Consider the following 22,417-nt stretch of genomic DNA (forward strand, 5'->3'; position numbering starts at 1 on the left):
CCTTCCGATTATCGGCGGCCCATTATTACTAAATGAAACTTTAAAAAACCGTCCCCGAAACTAGAAACGATACAAGAAACACCAGTTGACTTATTGAAGCGGTCAAGAAACGTCCCCATTTTTATGGAAACAGCCAAGAAACATCCCCAAGCCGTCCCCGTAGGCGTTTCCGTCCCCGACGAGTTTCCGGTATGGGGTACGGTGCGTTCTGGGTGTTTCCGTGCATCAGAGCTCTAAAGTTGAGTATATGAAGAGACATTTCAGTGAGCACATGTTTGTCATTCATAAAAAAGAGCATTTTATTAATTAAGAGGTACTACATGTTGTAAATTAACTTCATTAATAGATCATAGGTACATCAAATAGAGATTTTAGAATGCTGAATAAAAATAAAGGGCAAAATAGGTAGTTTAAATCGTGATTTGAGAAAAAGGGGGAAAAAATAGTTTTGCTTTATAACTAGCTTAGTAACCCGCGTATTACGCGGACAAATGAAGGAAAAAAATTAATTTGATATACCAAAAAGTGTTTGAATATGTTATGTAATCCGATAGTACAAAAAATATATGAATAATAGAAAAACTTACTTGGCATTATTAGACATTTTCTTATTAATTATTTGAATTTATTTAATTAATATACGAGATCATATTTAATTAAATTTGAGTTTTTATTACTTTCATGTGACAACCGTCATCTGAGTATATTTTCCTGATGTACTTTTCCGATGGTCTTTAGTTCGTTCCGTTCGTGTATGTGAATTTATAACTAGAATATGTACTTTAAAGGAATGAATGTCATTAGTCTTTAAGGCTTTACTAAATGAATAAGTGGATTTATGTTATATTCGGGATTTCTGAGTATTTAGACTTTGGAAAGAAAGTGCGTGGACTCGAGAACCAAAGTAATACTAGTTGTCTTGTGGAAATGCCAATTTACGTAATGTACTTAAATATTATATAATTAAACATTTAATTTTCAAATATGATCCTGTGTACAATCGTTTGGAAACTATTTAAAAGATATAAATTATTATGTCAACAAAGTAAATTAATGAGTCTCGGATTTTCTTTAATAGTCGGGTCAAACGAGTTTTCTTAAAAGTCAAAGAAAGTCAAAATTTTGGTCAAGGCTTGGAGGGGACTATATAAACCTCAAATTCTCCAAAATAAACTCTTTGTTCTTTCTATCTTTTCCTCCTTTTGGCCGTCGACTTCATCTCCCAAATTCTTCAAAAGTTTAATTCAACATCATCATCAAACATCATATTCTTCACAGTCTTTGTTAAGGTAATCAAAGGGTTTTGATTTGGAGTGGTTTGTTTTATGTAAATATCTTCTTGTATAAATATAGGTTACAGTTTTTATATATAATGTATACATATATATTTTCGAATTTATATATATATATATATATCACGAATTATATATATTTGTATACATATGTATTGATTTTTAAGAGTTTTAGTATAAACCTAGACCAGATCCAATTGATATTTGTGTTACGAATCTTAAAAATGGATGTTGTTCTTCTTTGTCCTCTCCTGTAATTCGATTAGGGTTTTAGGGAATAAACTTTTTGTTTTTGAATTCTTACAAACTTTTTGGATAAGTTCTACAAAACAACTCTTCAAAATTTAGTTCTCTGGATCGTTTTTGCTAGGGTTTTATTGTTAAGTTTGTTGGAATAATTATGATTCGTATTGTAAATATTATGAAAACATGATAATATAAATAATATCTGACAAACCTGTGGAACATGTAAGAACGTTCAGCATTATTTGCCATTGATTGCGGGTTCCCAAATTAAGGTGATTGTAATTAGATGGGGATCTAGGTCCAGTTTTGTTAGAACCGAATTAGGGAGTATGCACATAGTGAATTAGAAATGAGAAGAGAATAAGGGTTGTAATTGTGAGGTTAAGACATTATATTTATAATGTCAAATGTTACAACTTCAGCCCTGGTGTTTAATCATATGCAACATAAGCCCCTATTGTTTCAATCACCCAATGAGAAACCCTATAGTATGTCTATAATAGTAAATACGCCCATCGTATATTTACCCGACATAGGGATTTCAGTTATCGTCAATTATCATATCACGAATGATAAATGATTAGTGACGGTCACATTTAACGTGGTTCCAACAAAGTTCTCTACTTAAGTTCTCTAGATAAACTCTCTGTTTTTCGAAGAATATAATAAACTCTCTGTCATACCATTAGTGGCTTTCAAATTCACTGGAAACAAAGTTAGATAAGTTATGTGATATAAACTCTCTAAACAAATTCTCCATGTAAGTTCTCTGCCTAAATTCTTCGAAATAAGTTCTCTTCAAGTAAGTCCTCTGGAATCAAGTTCTTTGTTTCTATGGTCAAAGACTAAACTTCAAGTCATCGACATTTCAAAATGTTTCAAGTACAACTAAGTTACTATATATATAATACAACATTGCACAAAACATAATGACATTTCTTAAGACATTAGTATAAAACTTAGATGTGTACAATTAAGTACTTATTGGGTGACTTGTGCACAGTGTAAGACGTTTCGACATATATTGTTCGTGTTTTAGGTGTACTTGACTGTTCGTGTTATTGTTCGTTCATCTAGGATATTTGTCTTATGCTGCTTTGAGGTGAGTTTTGTAGCCCTTTTTTTTTACAAATTTTGGGGTGGAAAGTACATTTATTTTTAAAACAGTTTTGTTGAATTCTGTTTTATGTTCAATATTGAGCCTGTGCGTATAGAGTTGCTTGTGCCATTTGACGTGCTTGTTCTTGATTGTATGTGTGTGATTATGTGCTTGACGGTTGTGCTTATTGACGTGATTTTTATGTACATTGGAGACTTGGACTGAGGCAGGTACCGTAAGACCAGACTTTGAGACTTTGACGTGCTTATTATGTGCTTGTACTAAGGCGGGTACCGTAAAACCAGACTTTGAGTACTTTGGGTACATTGAGTACCTTGGACTTTGAGACTTGAGACTTGTGACTTGGACTTGAGATTTGAGTACTTTGACTTATATGGCATAACTCTACTCATTATATTGAAACAAATACTTATTTTGACTTAAAAGAATTGACAAAAGACTTCTTTCTTGACTAGACTTTTTGACTAAAACCTACAAACTCACCAACCTTGTGTTGACATGTTTTAGTATACTTTTCAGGTACTCAGGCTAATCAGGGATAAAGACTTTTATGCTAGGACTGGACATCAGAGATTTATGCTCCATTGCTTATTGTCAGACTTTAAGGCTACATGCCTTGGACTATCTCATTTATGGACTTATTGTATTAAGCTTTACTAGCATTGTTATGACTTTGAACTCATGTTTTGGGAATATATTTATTATATTCTATTTCATTATAGCAGTATCTATGTAATTCCATGGTCGTGCTGTACTTTTCATGACACCTCATGTTTTCGCTAACGATGAGGTGTTACACTTCATTAGGAAGTATTTTCACTTTTAAAGATTTTAAAGGTTATAACATCAAAATTAAATAAATGAAAAAGAAATAGTTTTTGAGAGAAGATCTGAAGGTGCCATGTAAGCAATTTTTATAAGTTGTTTTTGTCATTACAATCTTATTTTATTTAAATCATAGATGTCATCTTTTACCATTTCATCAGCTTTAAACAGTTTTGGACACATAATCAGCCAAAAGCAAAAACTCCATTTTTTTTAATTTTTATTTAATATAACACATATATCATCTTTTTAACTATGTTTTCAATAGTATATTAATATCTTTTTTGTAATAAAAAGATATTACAAATAGAAATAACAAGACATGAATTATAAAAAGTAGAATACATTAATAATAAACCTATAACATGTCTGGTAACAAGTAGTATTGGGGGTAAGAATGGGAAAAGAAATGATTATAGATGCTTTGATGTAAGGAAAGATAATCAATACTTAGAAGTGGAATAGAGTATTACTCAAGAAATTGAGGGGTAAGGTAATCATTTCTTACTAATCTTCTTTTCTCATTCTTTTTTCTTTGAAATCCACCACAGCCACCCCACATCACCTCCAACAACCGCCATTAGACATCTCCTCCAACCACCGCCATCGGGCATATCTTGATGCTGTGTTGGCTAAAAAGCAGGTTATTTTAGGCGATAATTTGAGGAGACAAATGCAAGTCGCTAAAGACAAACAAGAATGGAGACAAAATTTATTTTTTTGTTTTTGATTGATAACAAAGAATAGAATTAGCTGGAAACTTCATTGGTATTGTTGAAGACTTTAGTGGGATAAAGCGTGACTTTTTTATATTTATTATACAAGGCATAGCCCACCATGTACAGATCATCTAACTTGATATACAAATCAGTACGTAACATGGTCTCCGAGCTACTATTAACAATTTCATCACTGTTTAGAAGTTGATTTTCTAGACTACACATAGTTTCTTGCTCCGAAAAGGAAAATCCTTTTGTGAAACTTGTTGGAGATGGGGCGAGAGGTGCCTATTGTTGTTGTTATTGGCCTACGGGAAAAAAAGTAGGGTTTTTGAAAAGTCTTCTCATGGTGTTGCAGGTGGTTCTGATGGTGAGAACCACCTCCACCACCATAAAAAGTTTAGGGGAGTTCGAAAGGGTTTCAACTGATTTAGACGACAAGTTGTCAGACAATGAAAAATACAAGGTGGTTGGAGCCACCGCCTTGTTGGCAGCCGACTGATTTTGGTTCTTTTGAGACTTAGGAAGGTGAAGGTTCTGTTTGCTCTTCGTTCTTTGGTTATGGAACCAGTAAAAGACGTTGCGTCCACCCACTTTACTGTACATTTCTAACGCAGATTTGATTTTCTCACTTTCGTCTTCTCAAGGATTCACTAACCCTAAGTTGAAAATGGACTCACGGATTCAAATTTCCTTCCGTTTAGGGTTCCATCTTGCCGCTTGTTTTTTATTGTTGGGGCATGATTGGTGTGGGTGGGTTTTGATCTGATGTAGTAAGTCATAAAAAATATGAATTTTCAAATTGCAATGTATGATTGATAGATGGACCAAAGATCTATATATGGTGACGTATCCGTTCAACAAAGTATCAGTAGGTACTGAGGTTAAAATGGACTCATTTTGAAGTTTTTAGTTGCTATTTGTTTAGTCAAAAAATGAAGAGGAAAAAGCGAAATGGCCGAAAGCAAGGAACTGGTCAGGCCATAATTAGAAACATATACACATAAGTTCAATAATATTATTATTAAAATTTAAAGTTGATACTCGTCTTACCCAACAAGTTTCCAAAATTTTAAAAACATCATATAACTTATTCGTTATTAATACTACTTTGTTGTAAAATAATAGCCTAATAGCAAAGTATAACACAATAACAAGAAAGAATAGGAGAACACATTTCATTATCATTGATCTATATGTAAAAAAAAAGTAAGTAAGTAAATAACTGCTCAGTGTCACCTTCTATGGGTTTTGAGCCTCAATACCTCGACGGTGTATGGGGGAGGTTAAGATGTAGGCAAACCTTACTTCTACCTAAGTAAACATGCTGCTTCCAGTTTCTACCTAAATGGTTGTGAAAGTTAAAAGTTATATTTTGGTTTTAGATAATTCTAATTGTAATAAGTAATTATATAATTAGCATATTAATACCGGTGGTATCTTAATTATCAATGTTGGTTTTATTAGTATAAAGGGTTTATAAATATGATAAATTTTAGTTTAAGTTAAGTTAACTAACATGTTAATAATGATGGTATCTTTATTATTAAGTGTGATAGGGTTTAAAATCTGTGCAATACATGCCAAAGATGAAAGATAATTGATTACGGGAAACAATTGATCATTTATTATATGTTCTACAAATATACAAATGACACCATACAAAATCTGCTCTTTAACTTGTAATAAAGTTAGGATTTTTTCGCTCTTGTAGTTCGCAATCTGATCACAGATTCAAATGGTAAAGATAAAGATGGATAGATAGTGATGTGGTCATTTTAAATAATGCCCCATGGACAACATCTCGTTATCTAGATCATGTGCAACGTTTCACTATTATACGATGGGGTTTTCTTGATGTTGTATCCTGACTGAATGTTCGGAAGAAAATAGAGTTGAAAGTCTATAAAATGCTGAAATGGTATGTATTGTGTCGATCCATTCATAAACTCTCAATAATAAACTTACCTGTAATTAATTTTGGGCATTTTGAAAAGCTACTTCATGTCATGCATTATATACATATATTTAAATGTTACATATCTAAGGGATATCTATGAACATGAGATATCATCATATTATTTCTACATATGTAATAGCACATATCATTACTATTTCTCCGTGAACTAAACGTGTCTTAAAATTCACAAGGTTACAACGTAACGTCTGATTGATGGATGAAAAAAAAATCCATTATAAAAATAAAAATAACAAGCACAATAAGTGGCCGTGGCGTACTGGACTGGGCTGTGAAACTGGACTCAATCCCCAAATCGCATTCCGCACAAAAAGGCAGTAAACAAAACACAAACAGAAAGAGCATCATCTTCATCTTCATCGTAGATTAAAAAATCCCTCACAGACAGACTGCTAGTGGTGAAAATTAAACAAGGGAAGTTAATCTAACTCAGCCCTAAAACCCGTTGCCCCGCCCGCCCCCTTCGATCCGGATATATGTATGTATTTTCCTGCTATTTTCATATAATAATAGTTACAGCTTTTACTTGATTCCAATTACTTACTTACCGACTGACTGAAAGTTTTAGTTAGATGTTAATGTTCATCATATTAATTACATGCTTGTTTTGTAAGGCCGTTACCATCATTATCGATGCTAATATTTATCTATGTAATTTAATTAGTTATTCCAAACCGAGCTAAAAGTAATACGAGTCGAATATTAGCTAACAATATGCCGTCACGGATAGAAATGATTAGTTTAGTTTGAGCAAAACTTGCTAATTACAACGACCTTTAACAGAATTCACGACATACGAAAAGAGTATTGGCGTTAAGTTCACAGCAAATCGATTTGTTTCTTCTTAAGATAGAGTTTGGTGTGCTTGTGTCGTTTGAAGGTGTGGTTGAGTTCTGAGTTAAATGTGTTTGTTGAGCAGTAAAAGAATGATAGAAATTGGTCCACGTGATGGTAGTGGAGGACATGCAGTATAAAAGCAAACGTAGGGGGTTCGCCTCCTGGCCCATGTCCCTTTAACGATCATGTTGCGCTATTCAACATTGGGGCAGGTGGTGTTTGTTTATAGATAGCTTTTTTACTTGACTAGTTTGTTTTTTTGTGCATTTTTTTATTGTCTGGTCATCTCTCTTGTCTTCATAATATTAAAACTTGAATAGACGGTATCTCTTATGTGAATCGTCAATTACTTAACTACAACAATTGAAGCTCTAGTAAAGAAGATGTTGTACTGATGTTTTTTGCAGCATACGTGTTTCATTACATGCACAAATGCGTATGGTTGGTTTGGTCTTTGACTCTTTATGTGTTGGAACTCAGAAACCATGCCTCATATAATATGGTAACTAATAATTTCTTCTGTATATTTACAGCTTATCATAAACAAAGATGGGGATCATAGAAAGGATCAAGGAGATTGAAGCCGAGATGGCACGGACCCAAAAAAATAAAGCAACAGGTTAAGAATGAAAGGATTTCATTCTTGCAACTAATACATAATTGTGCTTCTAGACTCATGCTTTTCGCAATCATTACCATGTACTTAACACTCATGGACTATGCAAATTTGTGTGACTTGGGATGTAGTTAGAGACTCTAAGCTCTTGAATTCTGTTTCATTTTGTGCATCTGTTTCTCTGCCTGTTTATCTTACATTCATATTTATGCCACTAACACCTCATCATGTATCTAGAGATAATTTTGCAAATATGTTGTTGATATTGTCTTCTCTTAATACAGAATATCATTTGGGCCAGCTTAAGGCCAAGATAGCGAAGCTAAGGACACAATTGTTAGAGCCACCCAAAGTAAGATATTGATATGATTTCGCAACGTATTTGCTTGCCATATTGTTTGCATATTATATCATGCTCATATGTTGTCTGATGCATATAGTCGATTGTGATTATTGTTAGTCCAGTCATAGATTTTTTTTTTTTTTTTCTAATGGTAAACAGGGTTCTAGTGGAGCTGGAGAAGGTTTTGAGGTTACAAAATATGGACATGGTCGTGTTGCACTTATAGGATTTCCAAGGTCTGTTATATGTACTGAAATAACTTATTAGAATAACTTACCAACACGCTATTGTTTTTCCTGATTTAGTTGTTGTGTTTTTTTTGTACATTTACTTATCACAAGATAGTGTTATGTCCCTTTTGGGTCTTCTTGTAACAGTTAAGTTTAAATTTTATATGTTCACATTATATGTGAATCTAGCATTCGTATATATATTTATACATATATAAATGCTAACCAGGGTAAATCCTTTTACCTAAATAATCAAAATAATTTTATATTGTGTTGAAGTATTTGCTTCGTTAAGTCTTACATTGTGAAATGTGGTTCTGAAATCTACCTTAATAAGTGAATTACATTGCAATTAATCTCACTAGGACCACTTTTCAGTCTTCTGATATTCTGTCTATATACAGTGTGGGAAAGTCAACACTTTTGACCATGTTGACGGGAACTCAATCAGAAGCTGCAGCATACGAGTTTACAACATTAACCTGTATTCCTGGGATTATTCACTACAATGGTACTAAAATTCAATTGCTTGATCTTCCTGGAATCATTGAAGGAGCTTCTGAGGGCAAGGGACGTGGTAGGCAGGTAAGAGCATTTATTCCCTTGAGAAGGCTGGTTGTCATATTTATATTTAAGGGCCAAAATTGTACCACCCGATTAATAGATGTTTTACGTGTAGCCTTGGAAGTTGTACTACAGACATAATATATAACCGTTCACTCATTCAGGAAATAATTCTCATCAATGTTACTCAATAGATGCATCTTTGCTAATGTGCATCACGCTTCTCAAATTTAGGTGATTGCAGTTTCGAAGTCATCAGACATTGTGTTGATGGTTCTTGATGCATCAAAAGTAAGTCCTTGCTCTCACTTGGAACTTTGTTTAGCAATCTCTGTTGGTGAAATTTTGATTCGTCTCAACTTTATTGTATATCCAAGCTCAACATAAAGTGATGTGGAGTTGTTAACTGTTATTATCTATTGATTTTTAATGCTTCTAGGCGTTCTTTGGTTTGGCATATGTATTTGATAGTGTTTGTACACATTAGGTTTAAGGGTGGGAGTTAACAAACCCCTGATAATCAGTACCTATTCTCATATCACCATGTTATCAAACCCATACATGCCCATAGTGATTCCTGACTTCAAACCAGACACTGCAAATGTGTTGTACTTCACTTTTCACCATGACCTGAAATGTCTAAGACCAGTCTATAAATTGAAGAAGAAATATACTTTTATTGGTAGAGAAAAAGACTTTTCTAGAGAGGTTTTCGAGGAGAGCTCAAAAGGCTGAAAACATGTTCAAATTGAACTTTCAAGGAAAAAGTTGATAGAAAAGAGAACCTTATTTCTCATGTGTATAACTAAGCTTCTAAAAACCCATTTTCATAGTTTTCAACTATTATTCCTTTCTGTAGATAGAAATTTTCATGTTTTCTAATCTGAAAAATGAAAAGCACACAGGTCTAATCTGAAATGACCAGGTATGCCCTATTGCCCTGTACTCGTTCTGACTCGCCCATTTTGTCAGGGCTAATGGATTGTGTAGTTATTTTCGTTCCTCCCAAATTTGTAGGTGACATTTCACTACCCACTTTTGGGTAATGAGGCTTTGTATTATAACTTACCAACCATTTTTAATCCTTATCATTATCTTTCGCTATCGTCCAATACCCCCAACCAAGCATCTCCTTATTAGTTTTTTAGAGATAATTAACCTCTCAATTTCTTGAAAAAATAAATGGAAAATAAAAGAAAATTTTATGCTACCAAATGCAACTTAAATACCTATGGAGATGTTTAAAAGAAACAAGAGACGTCTAGAGACGTTTTAAATGTGGATTATATTATAGAAGCAAGCCATGAGAGTTAATTGAGCAAGTAAAAGATAGGAATGTCGTTGTGTGGTGGGTTTGCTTTCAATCCTTGTACTCTCACTTTACCAGTAATCTGTTGCGGCCAAAAGCAATACTGTGTTCGCTTTACTTGCTTGAGCCCAACAGTATTATCAGGCAATGAATGTGAAAGTGACAATTCAATGAAAGTATTTGTATATATATAAGTGATCGCCTCTGAAACCATGTTATTGTTAAGAACTTCCAAGCTGAAACGGATTCCATGTCTGTTATTATCACAGTTTTTTTTTTTTTACTCATGCCAATTTACAGTTTTATTGTTTGCCTAAATGTTGGTAGTTCAAGTATTAATTTTGAGGTAGAGGCATCCCAGGAATTTTAATGCCTTGTGATATCTATTTACCTCTGATGCTTTAATTAATTTCCAGAGTGAAGGGCATCGACAAATATTGACAAAAGAGCTGGAAGCTGTCGGCTTGCGCCTTAACAAGAAACCACCACAAGTAATGTCTTTATTCGCTTCCAACATTAACCTTACGTGACACATTTGCTTCTTTTATCTTTTTTTGTTTGACTTCTTGAATCCTTTCTGGCAGATTTATTTCAAAAAGAAAAAAACTGGGGGTATTTCCTTTAACACCACCGTGCAGTTGACTCATTTGGATGAAAAGCTGTGCTACCAAATTTTACATGAATACAAGATTCACAATGCAGAGGTAATCTAATGTTTCAGCTCAGTGTATTGTCGGTGTCACCTAAATAACAACCGACATAGCTTAACAATATTGTTTGATAGTTGTAACCTCAAAATAAAGCTTTTAATGTTATTATTATTATTTTTTTGTATTGCCTTGTGTTTTGAACTTGTGTGGACTTTCATATACATTCCTTTGCAGTTGTTATTTCGCGAGGATGCAACTGTGGATGATTTAATTGATGTAATAGAGGGAAATCGTAAGTACATGAAGTGTATATATGTCTACAACAAAATAGATGTTGTTGGTATCGACGATGTTGACAAGTTAGCACGACAACCAAATTCTATCGTCATTAGTTGCAACTTGAAGGTATGTTTGTATTTCATTTTGTATACCATTGCCAAAGCGTTGAGTTAATATTGGATATTATCTTCAGAACTCTTATATAAATATCAAAATTGCAGTTTATTTCCTTTTGTATTTGCTTTTATTTTAAGACAGTTGCATTAGAATCTCTAACATCTAATCTGCTTCTTTTGACAGTTGAATTTGGATAGACTGCTTGCAAAGATGTGGGAAGCTATGGGGCTAGTCAGAGTTTATACAAAGCCGCAAGGCCAACAACCTGATTTTGGTGATCCTGTGGTTCTTTCCGCTGTATGTTAATCATAGTGTGTGTATATACGTATTATGGGCTTGAATGATTAGCTTTTTTGAGTATGGAAAGTAAATACATGATGTTTTTCTACTTCTTGTAATTCAGGATAGAGGGGGATGCTCTGTAGAGGACTTCTGTAACCAGATTCACAGAAGCTTGGTGAAGGAAGTCAAGTACGTGCTGGTGTGGGGCTCAAGTGCAAGGCATTCCCCCCAGCATTGCGGTCTTAGCCATGTTCTTCATGATGAGGATGTTGTTCAGATTGTCAAGAAAAAGGTATAATTACAGCATTGCGATTAGTCTATGAGAGGTGGAAAATTTTCCCTATTTACTTATGAATGGGTCTTTTGGGTTGTCTATCATAAAGTTTGCGAGAAGCAAAAGACCAAATGGTTAGAAACTACCCTTAGTCATATTATTAATGCTTTTGTAACTATAAATATTTAATAATGCATTAATCATAGTTGACAAGTACTCAACATGACCATTATGTGGCTGGGTGGTAAAGGGGATTGTTTTGTTGAGGTTGCATGATTCAGCAGAAAAGACAAAAAGTAAAGAACTAATGGAACGTTAGCCCTCGACAATATTGCAATAGGTTTAATATGGAATTTGGTTCACGATACATGCTTGACGTTGAAAATTAACTTATAACTCTGCAGTAAAAGTATACATCTTGAATAAAAGGATCATTGACAAACTCTTTGCAACAAAAATCATTCGAGGCTTTTGCTTCTCTTATTGAAGTATGTTGACAAATTTGTGGACATGTATCCAACAGGAAAAGGACAGTGAAGGAAGAGGCCGGTTCAAGTCGCATACAACTGGTCCTGATCGAATAGCTGATAGAGTAAAGAAGGCTCCCTTGAAGAATTAGTCAACTGGTCACAACCGTGACGATTCGGGTTCAAGGTTTATTATGGGTTTTGAAAGCTTGGCAGTAGCTTTGGTAATGCAGATGAAAAAATCAAAATTTTGAGAGAATTTTTATTTTGCCATATCTTTAGCACATGCAAGCTTGAATGTTTCTGTATTGTTTGATCTGACATAAGCTAATGTTTTACTTATTGAATCATTGAGCCTTATGAGGCTAATATTTACGTCATGATGTAGAATGGAGGAAATGGACGATATGCATTTTGGTGTTTCTGTCGGTACTTGGATATCATTTCCTATGTATTTAGAAAGCTTTTGTGTTTTTGCAAGCCTTTCTTTTCTTGTCAGTGTGATTTGGTAATTTGTTTCAATATAGCTTGATTGTTACGTGACTTGCGAGAGATGACAAGTGTTGTCAAGGGATGATGGCGGTCTGGATCAATAAGTTAAGTTTATATGTAAAGAATGGGATTTTTATCTGGCGAGGCTAGGTTTGGAAGCCCAGACATGCAGTTAAATGTTTATATTAGTAATTTATCAATTTGGGTGGATGTGGAAAAATTTTGAAGGATACAAATTAAAACAGAAAGGTGGTAGTGATATACTACACTACTACAGTATTGAATGATCTCTAATCTCACAGGTTTTGAAATAATAATCGTTCTTTTTAACAGCTGAATTTTATTACTACTATATTCTGGTAAAGATTGGGAAGCATATGAATACTTAACTGTGTTGCAAGTTTTATTGCTGTACTTTGTATGGATTTTACTGTCAAAAAAGAGACATTTAACGAATTGAATTCTATTTAATTAAGGATGAACATCTTCCTTCATTTAATAAAAAAAGTAATATTGATTTTTATTTTTTTTTCTTTTTATCTCCTATTTTGGTCAAAAGGGATATCTTCATTCAAATCAAACTTACATGTTCGTATAAGCAGACTTTCATAAATCACGTGTTGATCTACAAGTATCACAAAAATGATGCGACAACTATATACAATTGAATTCCTCTTATGATAAAGTCAGCCGTATATGTATGTAAATTTAATTTTGAATGGGAGAAAGTATTTTACTCTTTTGAAAAATGTTGAATTAATAGTAGTTTTCTTTAAAAATAAACTATGATATCTTCTACAAGCTGCATAAAACTAACCAATAAAAAGGTTGGTTGAGTTGACAAAATGAAATTACATGACTTTCTCTTATGGACATACAGACAAAAAGATAAGAACACCTTAAGTATAAAAAGATTGATCATCAAAGCTCAAGATATTATTCCAAAAAATGGCCTCTCTCTCAAGCAGCAGCTCATGGGGTGCCAATATCACTCATCAGGTAATACATCGGGTTGCTGGATACAGACAATTAGACTAAAACTGGATACATTTCCAAAAGATTTCACTTTTTTATTTATAATTGTTATTAGTCTATCTATGTAATCATGTCTTACAATGATCATGAGTTTTTGTTGCCATTTTTCAAGAAGCAATTCAAGATTGGTCTGTGCCAGTTATCAGTAAGTACAGAAAAGGAAACAAACTTGGCGTCTGCTCGGTCGTCTATTGAGCTTGCAGTCAAGCAAGGTGCAGCTCTTGTTGTTTTGCCAGTGAGTTACTTAACCAAATCCCCGCTCATCTCTTTTGGGTTTGAAAGTATCTAAACATTGTGTTCTGTGCTTTTTATTAGAAGTATATGTTATAATGAATTTGTTACAACCTTGTGCTTGAAAGCCTTTTTCGGGTGCATCTTGTGATTTTGGCTCGACTAGCTACCGTGTCCATGTTGGATGATGTTTCAAACCAACCAACTGACCCGTCCATTATCTATTATCGATAAGTCTTAGAGTTTGTTAATTATAACATATAATCGACTCAACCTTGCAGCTGAATTGATAAGTTGAAGGAGGTTTGTTAATATCGATATAAACTGTCACATGTGAACGTGTAAGAGGCAAAATATCCATGTTCAGGGTACCCGAAGAAAGTCAAGCCTTTGGCTGTGATGTACACGGCCTAAGTGGCAAACCTAGCCGTTTCCTAGACTTTTCCCTGGCAATCCTAAGATATCAGTAACTCAGTAAGGCTCAAGCCTGGGTCTCTTCTGAGACCTTCAGGACCCCTTAAAACTAGGTCATCTTGGAGATGGTTAACATAAACTCAAATATATTATGGTACTATAAAAACTGTACTTGTGATGATGACAATTATAATCTAATTTCTGGTCAGGAAATGTGGAATTGCCCTTACTCGAGTGACTGCTTTGCCAAGTTTGCTGAAGACTTCAATGATAAAAATGGATGTCCGTCTTTTTCCATGTTATCAGAACTTGCTACATGTCACAACATTACAATAGTAGGTGGATCTGTGCCAGAACTTGATAATAATAATATATACAATACTTGCTGTGTGTTTGGCCCCAATGGAAAGTTACTAGCTAAGCATAGGAAGGTAAAAATTGCAATGCTCGGTCTAAAATGTAGAAACTGGTGATTTGTAATGGAAACATGAAGGATACTTTTTGTTTAACCATTCATCACTTGCAGCTTCATCTTTTTGACATTCAAAGCGTAGCTCCCGGGGAGTTAAGTTTCAAAGAATCAGATAGTTTTACTGCAGGAGATAAACCAACCATTGTAGACACAGGTAAAAAATATTTTTCAGTACTATGCTTCTGCTCTCGCCTAAAAAATTCCATCGTTTTTCATGGGTATAAAAATTGTTTCTGATGAGTACTCTTCTACTGCGACTGAATAATTTTATAGGGTATTCCATAAAAGTTAATCATGGCTAAAAGTTTATCATATGCATCTAATTCTGATTTATATGATGTATGGGACAGATGTTTGTCGTATCGGGATTGGAATCTGTCATGACATTCGGTTTCCAGAGCTGGCAATGTTATACCAAGCAAGAGGAATTTTTTGTTGCCCAACTTCCACCTTTTTTAGTTTGATGTGTTGTGGTTTTTGAGCTTATATTGTGATTTAACTTCAGGTGTCGAGTTGATATGCTACCCCGGTGCATTCAACGTGAACACAGGGTCTATGCTCTGGGAACTTGAACAACGAGCCAGGCAAGCAATTTTAGAACATTGATCTCGAATCTGAATTTAGCCATAGGTTGCAATTTTGACCCATTTACCTATAAATAATTCGATACATCATTTGTGCTGCAGATTATTATCTATGATGCAGACTTGACTAAAAAAGAATTAGATTTAGTCGATCAACTTTTGGTTTGCCTTTTAAAAAAGAAAAAAAAAACATACGACTCAAATGGATTAAAAGTCATCTGGTACTCAAATACATAAACCTCCACGGGTCGGTCTAGCTTTGAACCACACCAAGAGTTACCTGTTTTGAATGGCTAACTGACCCACCCATTATCCAATCTTAATTCTAGCATAACAACAGACATCTGGACAGATTTATAATGGTGACCCTGCAAATATGCGCATTGGTGAAACTGTGAAAGTGGCCAAACAAGATTATTTGCAATTGAAACGTTTCCTTTTTAAAATTTCAGGGCAGTTGATAACCAGGTAATAATACACTTGATGTCAAATTTCACATTATGGAATATACTAAGAAGTGGTAATACATTTGCTGATAGATATGTGTAGCAACATGCTCACCCTCACGAAACTCTAGTGGTTCCTATGAGATATGGGGCCACTCTACTCTAGTTGGACCGGTAATGTGCTTTTGAATGCTCTTCTCTTGACTTTTAATTAAGTAAAATAGGGATTAGAGGATGTAATATTATATAGAAGTGGCGGTTTCAACCCAGTAACCTATGATCAAGTCAATTTGGGTTGTTTTCTATTTCAAACGGGTCAAATAAAGTTAAAGTTTACTAAAAGCATTATGGTCATATAGGAAGAGCAGGTTGAAAGTGCCCCAATATAAGAACGGGTATTAGCGCCTAAATTATTTTATTTTCTTAGTAATGATGATACTCCCGTTGTGTGAAATGATTGTCCATACTAAAAAAGACAGCACGTTTTTTGTATACATAATTGTTGCATTAGTTTTAGATGATGACCCGAACTTTTTTTTCGGAGTCAAGTTTTGTAAAGGAGTATAAAAGATAGAATTGTAAAAATTACGAGTAATATATTGTACTTGGAAGTGGATACCTGCTTTTAAGAGAAACACAAACAATGAAGACATACAATTAACTTGAGACAAATAAAACAGTGTAGCTCTAAAACAGACCATTTGAATCTGAACCCATTTCATTGGTTATTTTGACCCCCTCCTTTCTTGCCACTTTTAACTATCTGCTACCAATCCCCTGATCAATTTTGGTTTGATACCACTCATTGCTCATATGTCCAGGCTGGTGAAGTCATTGCCAAGTTAGGGCACGAGGAGGCAGTACTGGTAGCCGAGATTGATCTTTCGACTATTTATTATCAAAGGTGATGCACATGCACCATTTTCGACCTACTATATATGGAGCTTTAATATTTTCTTCCGATGTTTCATATGATCCAGGCAGAGTATCCCATTACACAAACATAAGCAATCCAACATATACGGGCTTATTGATCTAAAAGAAGAAGAAACACTCTGAAGAATACAAATCTCAGCACTGGTTGATGCAAAAACAAAGATTATGTTCATAGAGATGTTTATCATATCTAGCATTTGAGCATTTAAACCAATCATAGCTAGTGTCTAGATTGCCCATGTCATCTCATCTCAGACAAAGTAAGTTTGCAATGTGAAATAAACTTGGCAAATAGGAAGGATAATAAACTACAACGCAAATGAGTTTAAAAAACAAGAGGTGATTGATGAACAACATTGTTATGAGTTTTAACTAAACATTCTTCGAATAACATGATAACAGACGCAACCTCAAACAAGTAAACTCTAATCACGCTCGCTGATGGCAGTCAAGTGCTCATCAATTTCCTCAGTTGGGAGCACATGAAAGGCTGGATTGTCCTTCCGCACCACTCCAACCTGCCCACAAACAAATTAAGCTACATAACCATGATACATAGTTGTTTAACAAACTCCAAGCCTGAATCTACTTGGTAAATCTACCAAAGTGACTATCAAGAACAAAAATGGGAAGGGCTGATCAGATAATGGTCCAAAACAGACTACCTAGGAGCATGGTTATGTTGGGTTGACCCATCGCTTTTTTGTTAATTATTTTTATATGAATAAGAATCGTTAAATATGATTACAAATACAATATAATCACATCACCATTGTGGCATTGTAGTTACATGGGTCAAAACTGCCAGTCCTACACAATGTGTACTTTATGCACTTGTCATAGCACTAAAGTTACATTGGTATACAATCCTTCTATAAGAATTCTTAACTAAACAGGGATTTATATCTTAACTATATAAGAGTTTATTTCATACCTCAATCTCATTGGCCTTGAAATCTTCTTGTAGAACAGATTGTAAAGCAGAAATTGCAGTCTACAGTCAATGATAGGATGGTTGATGTCAGATTCAATCAAAATTTTGAAAATTGGTATAAAAAAATTCCACTAAGGCTCGAGAAAACATAGAATTCCACCAACAAAATGAAGTTTTAAAAATCGAAACATGATGCTGTACCTGTACAGTCTCATCATAAGAAAATTCAGGATCATTTTTCATTTTCTTCTCCAGAAAATTGATTGCCTCTTGCTCTTTCAAGCCTGCACTTGTTGCCTTAAGAAAAACTCAAAAAGTCAACATTAGATATGGGTTGCAAAGCATGCACTGGAGGTCTATAAACAGAGATTACAGAGGATTATATCTTGCTAAATCCATCTAACATGTTACTTAACATAATTCAGATAGACTACATCTTTGGATTAGTAATTTAATAGTATACATGCTAACAGTATTCATTGAAACTCATAGTTGAAATTACAAAAAAAATAGCACTTTACAAATTGGAAGAAAAAAAAACAATGATCTGGTAAAAGTTTGTAAGTGGTGAGTGGAGGACACTATTCACTAGTGATAAAGATTAACAACATTTTACATACCTTGTGACCAAAAAAGTGACCTGCTGGGTCGCATTTGAAAAGTCGGGGACCATTTTCATCATCGATACCCAAAACCATAGCCACTGCAGTAGGAATGCAAGAGGATGAAATACTAATGGGTTGATTCGAGTTGTATTATTATTATTATTATTCAGATATTCCCAACATAAACTAGCTGTTTTAGACCAGACAGTATTTCAGGTCAGCCCAGATCATACACTGCCTGTTCAAGCCTGGACACGTTTTAACTTGTTACCCAACCTATCCACCCTGCCCACTTCGCCACCTCTATTCCCAAGTCTACATACAAGCTGAATCCTTATCACATTTTCACGTGATATGTGGTGAAAAAACTAAATATACAAGTGTCAGTAATTCCGATAAAGGAAAAGAACAAACCTACTCCAAGTGGTCTCATGTAAGCATGTTGGGTATACACTTGGGATTTGTCTGCAATCCTGCATAAAATCATTTCACAATATAGTTATAAGAACTTGAGAACCTAGTAATTGCAATAGCAACCATGCATGCAATAGAATGAATCAACAGATATAAGAATAGAATCTATAGACACAAGTAAATATCATTCATGTATGTTTTCATTTCATCTGTTTTTTCAAGGATGTATACCTTTTAGTCATAATTTTGCATTTGACAGTAGTCTAGCATTTTGTATAACATTAGGTGTAAAAACAGTCCTGCTTAGGTATCCAAAGGCATGAATAACACACTTATGCGGATAAAAAGCATAAAAATATGAAATAACGTTAAAATAATGATCATGATTTCTCTAGATATCCTCCTATAGCGCAACAAATAAGCTATTATCCATAGCAAGTGGTAGGCGCAAGATATATTTTATCAAAAAAGCAGCCATGTGAAATGTAACTACTAACAAATCTAATAAGTTGAAAAACAACATGATTACTGGCTCACCATCTAGCCAATACGTCTACAGGCATCTCATATCCATATTTAAAACGAAACTCGGCAGCTTCATTCCTTGCTTGTTGAACTAAGGTCCTTGCATCAGCTGGAAAGGAAGAGAACAAGTTCTTAGGAAACCAAAACTGAGAAAGTTATACTAACACTAAAACGATATAGATGGGTTTGTTTTAAAAAAAAAAATATATATATATATATATATATAGAAGTTAAACGACATTAAACAAGTGGACTGCATGAGTAACCTAGCAAATTATAAAAAGACACCATAAACTTAGATTCTATAAATGAATAGATGCCAATATAAGCAGATGTCAGCCTATAAATGAGTAGGTGTCAATATGAGCAGATGCAAGCAGGGAAACACCCTTGTAGGTGTAAAAATATCTTAACAATATGCAAGCATAACAGATTAACAAGCCTTGTATCTATACACATACTGCCAGTACTAGGATAACAATGTGAAGCAGACATAGGCATTAAAGTGACGAAACTAATAACCAGAACATAACATCGCAATGATCGACTTGCCAAGTTAGACCAATATGCAAATTACACTTATTCATTCTTGCTTAACATCTACTAGTTATGAAACATTAATAAAAGAGTTACACATTGTGGATTACAAGCTGCCAACATGTGAATCAAAATTCTAATATGTAGCTATATATTATGTCACATATGTTCATTTTAATATAATTCACTTCCAAAAATGTAAATGAGTTGCAAGCATATATCTAGTAAGTAGTAAGTACCTATATATGGTGTAGTTTATTAAGATCTAGACATCTAGTACATAAATATATTGATAATTTGAATGTATATCAGTAAGAGATTTGCTTAAGCTCATACAGACTCAAAAGGCTAATCAAGTTTAGTGTTAAAAGCTGGGGGCTCGTCTCAAATCGAGTAGCTAACTTTTTTTCTACGTCTTCAAACTTCATTTACAGACTTTGGTAGCTATTTCTGTTCCCGGTAACTGGCTTAAACCTAGTATATCATAGCATCAAGGTATCTAAATATAAAGCTTTAAACCATTAAACCACCTGTAGTTCCAGTAGCCAACAATCCAAGAAACTTGGTAACAGGAAAAAGGTGTGTTACGCTAGTTGGATCCAATAGCTTGTCCTACATCAAAATATAATCACAGAAAAATAATATTAGATATTATATAAAGACATGTAAAGTTAAATGGAGGTCAGCATAAAAGCCATTTTCAACAACAACAAAAATTATCGTTAATTTACAGCATCATTCGTGTGCTTCACTCGACTAAAATTTTCTTAGCCAGAATTATATCTTACTCTTACTGGTTGAACCGAGTTTGTTCTGCTTGTTTTTGGTTTTATTATCAGTTTTCAATCTTACTAGTTGATCTGGGGATTAAAATTTGTCCCAAAGGAAATAATTTTGGGATGTCAGGGATACATACTTTTTGAATATGAATAACTTAAATGGTGTTTGGCCTAGCTAATCATGTATCTAATGTTTGTTTGACCCATTGTTCAAACGCCCGTCTTTAACAGGTTCTTTTTCCTAAGCTTTAAAGCTTATTTTTCAATTTCTACGTAACGATAAGTTTACTAGTCATAAAGTAAGCGAAAAAGATAAACCTTACAAAAACTAAGCTAAACAAAAATTAAAATAAGCTAAAAAATAATAAAAGGGATCCCTGTTCAAGCTACTCGCGAAAAACATAAAGTCCCTTCAGCTATGAAGCATGCACAGTTACAATATTGTTCAGTGACTTGGCCATAATTTTGTTGAAACTTAACATCGCTTTTTAACAAAAATTAAATCACATTATATAAATCTTAATAATAAATCAAACAAACTCACAGGAACTTTCTTCTGAGTAACAACACAGACAGAATCTTTTCCTCTGACCCCAATTGATGTCACCCCAGCTGCTTTCACAGCTTTAAATGCATATTCTGTATCCATATATACATACACATTTTATAAGTATACTCTATAAAAAAAAGAGTAGAAATAATAAGCTAACATAACCAGTTCATATATACATACATACATACATACTTTAAATAAAAAAAAAAGAAATTTCTATAAACCCTAATTCACAACAAACTAATCAAAAATGAAACATCGTTTTTCCTTAAATTCAATAAAATCTTATTTGATCAGAAAAAACTAATTAAAATGCAAAAAAAAATGGGTTAGTCATACCAACTTGAAAAAGACGGCCTTCAGGGGAAAAAATAGTAATGTGTCGATCATATCCACCTCCGCTGCCACGGCTCATGATGACGGTGATCAGAATATTCCGATTACTACTTTTTTTCGGTGAGTGATTTTTGTAATTTAATTAAAGTGTTATTGGATCAAATTAATTAATGAAAAGAAATATAAAAGCCAAGTTTTCTTGGGAAACAAGATCCTGGAAGGAAGTGGTAGCCAAAGTATTTTGTTGAACGAGTTTCTAAATAGAATACAAGGGGTTTTTGTTGGAAAGGTGAGGCCCATTTTGGTTTTACATTTACTGGGCTAACGTTGCTGGCCCAAATTTATTTGATACTCTCATACAATCATACTCCCTTGCTTCCAATTTTATTGTCCTAAGAAAAAATATATTATGATTTAAGATTAACATAAATGCATTTAATATATATATACTTTTTTTAATCAGATAAAAAAAAATATGTCCTATTATCTTTGTGAGTAGACCAATTTGAAATTTCAAGAGCTAACTCGTTTTGCAAACCTAAACTCAAAGCAAGTGAACATGACTTGTAGGGTATTTTTCTTATAAAGGGTTGTCTCAAATATGAAACAATTGATCTTGTAGCAAGAATTGGTTACTAAGTAAAGATGGCCAAAACCCAGTTTTTTGAGGAATCGGTTCTTGGTCAACGTTTGACCAGTCCGAACAGCTTTGCAACAGGTCCAAAACCGATTTTTTGGATCCAAAATTGTAACCGGGTCCAAACCAATTGGTTCTTCAAAAACCAGTTTATTTTTTTTTCGGGTCGTGATTTTGGTTTATATGGAGCGGTTTTTTTGACCAAGTCTAGTACCAAGTTCATTTGAATACCGTCAATCATCCTTATACTCATGGGCAGGGCGAGATAACCATTAAGTAGAAATTGCTTAGAATATCAATTACCATTTGAGCATTGGGATGCCACCATTCAAGTTGTTA

General features: G+C 33.9%; 3 protein-coding genes across 7 annotated transcripts; 2 read left to right on the plus strand and 1 right to left on the minus strand.

Annotated features, from left to right (window-relative positions):
- The first annotated feature begins 6,427 nt into the window (after positions 1 to 6,427).
- LOC122607863 (developmentally-regulated G-protein 2) lies at positions 6,428 to 12,631 on the plus strand. Its single transcript, XM_043780932.1, has 12 exons — positions 6,428 to 6,658; positions 7,551 to 7,636; positions 7,918 to 7,985; positions 8,136 to 8,212; positions 8,611 to 8,791; positions 9,005 to 9,061; positions 10,496 to 10,570; positions 10,664 to 10,783; positions 10,964 to 11,134; positions 11,309 to 11,422; positions 11,529 to 11,699; positions 12,205 to 12,631. The coding sequence occupies exons 2-12, from the start codon at positions 7,567 to 7,569 to the stop codon at positions 12,298 to 12,300; spliced, it is 1,200 nt and encodes a 399-aa protein (XP_043636867.1). The 5' UTR covers positions 6,428 to 6,658; positions 7,551 to 7,566; the 3' UTR covers positions 12,301 to 12,631.
- Positions 12,632 to 13,494: 863 nt separating this feature from the next.
- Positions 13,495 to 17,112, plus strand: LOC122606814 (omega-amidase, chloroplastic-like). Of its 5 annotated transcripts, none has more exons than XM_043779676.1 (10): positions 13,495 to 13,639; positions 13,788 to 13,910; positions 14,530 to 14,751; positions 14,847 to 14,946; positions 15,143 to 15,217; positions 15,298 to 15,376; positions 15,829 to 15,844; positions 15,916 to 15,996; positions 16,644 to 16,726; positions 16,803 to 17,112. In XM_043779676.1, exons 1-10 carry the CDS (start codon positions 13,589 to 13,591, stop codon positions 16,879 to 16,881), a joined length of 909 nt encoding a protein of 302 aa, XP_043635611.1. In that variant the 5' UTR covers positions 13,495 to 13,588; the 3' UTR covers positions 16,882 to 17,112. The 5 variants fall into 5 exon arrangements, with proteins under 5 accessions (XP_043635611.1, XP_043635614.1, XP_043635612.1 ...); XM_043779679.1 differs by having other exon boundaries at positions 14,530 to 14,655; XM_043779677.1 differs by having other exon boundaries at positions 13,791 to 13,910.
- Positions 17,038 to 21,677, minus strand: LOC122606816 (proteasome subunit alpha type-6). Its single transcript, XM_043779681.1, has 9 exons — positions 21,445 to 21,677; positions 21,097 to 21,191; positions 20,304 to 20,385; positions 19,249 to 19,345; positions 18,712 to 18,770; positions 18,313 to 18,395; positions 17,894 to 17,989; positions 17,693 to 17,752; positions 17,038 to 17,276 (listed from the first exon to the last, which is right to left on the minus strand). The coding sequence occupies exons 1-9, from the start codon at positions 21,518 to 21,520 to the stop codon at positions 17,184 to 17,186; spliced, it is 741 nt and encodes a 246-aa protein (XP_043635616.1). The 5' UTR covers positions 21,521 to 21,677; the 3' UTR covers positions 17,038 to 17,183.
- Positions 21,678 to 22,417: the final 740 nt, after the last annotated feature.

The sequence above is a fragment of the Erigeron canadensis genome, chromosome 7 (assembly GCF_010389155.1).
Source record: "Erigeron canadensis isolate Cc75 chromosome 7, C_canadensis_v1, whole genome shotgun sequence".
Classification (NCBI taxonomy): Eukaryota; Viridiplantae; Streptophyta; class Magnoliopsida; order Asterales; family Asteraceae; genus Erigeron; species Erigeron canadensis.

Bases quoted from the DNA above. Each gene is read 5' to 3' on its own strand.
- LOC122607863 (XM_043780932.1), top strand. From the start codon at position 7,567: ATGGGGATCATAGAAAGGATCAAGGAGATTGAAGCCGAGATGGCACGG. The intron at 8,792-9,004 runs GTAAGAGCATTT...TCTCAAATTTAG, and splicing joins GCAAGGGACGTGGTAGGCAG to GTGATTGCAGTTTCGAAGTC. The intron at 11,423-11,528 runs GTATGTTAATCA...CTTGTAATTCAG, and splicing joins ATCCTGTGGTTCTTTCCGCT to GATAGAGGGGGATGCTCTGT.
- LOC122606814 (XM_043779676.1), top strand. From the start codon at position 13,589: ATGGCCTCTCTCTCAAGCAGCAGCTCATGGGGTGCCAATATCACTCAT. The intron at 13,640-13,787 runs GTAATACATCGG...CCATTTTTCAAG, and splicing joins GTGCCAATATCACTCATCAG to AAGCAATTCAAGATTGGTCT. The intron at 15,997-16,643 runs GTAATGTGCTTT...TCATATGTCCAG, and splicing joins ACTCTACTCTAGTTGGACCG to GCTGGTGAAGTCATTGCCAA.
- LOC122606816 (XM_043779681.1), bottom strand. From the start codon at position 21,520: ATGAGCCGTGGCAGCGGAGGTGGATATGATCGACACATTACTATTTTT. The intron at 21,192-21,444 runs GTATGACTAACC...ATATGGATACAG, and splicing joins AGGCCGTCTTTTTCAAGTTG to AATATGCATTTAAAGCTGTG. The intron at 18,396-18,711 runs GTTTGTTCTTTT...TTCCTACTGCAG, and splicing joins CATGAGACCACTTGGAGTAG to TGGCTATGGTTTTGGGTATC.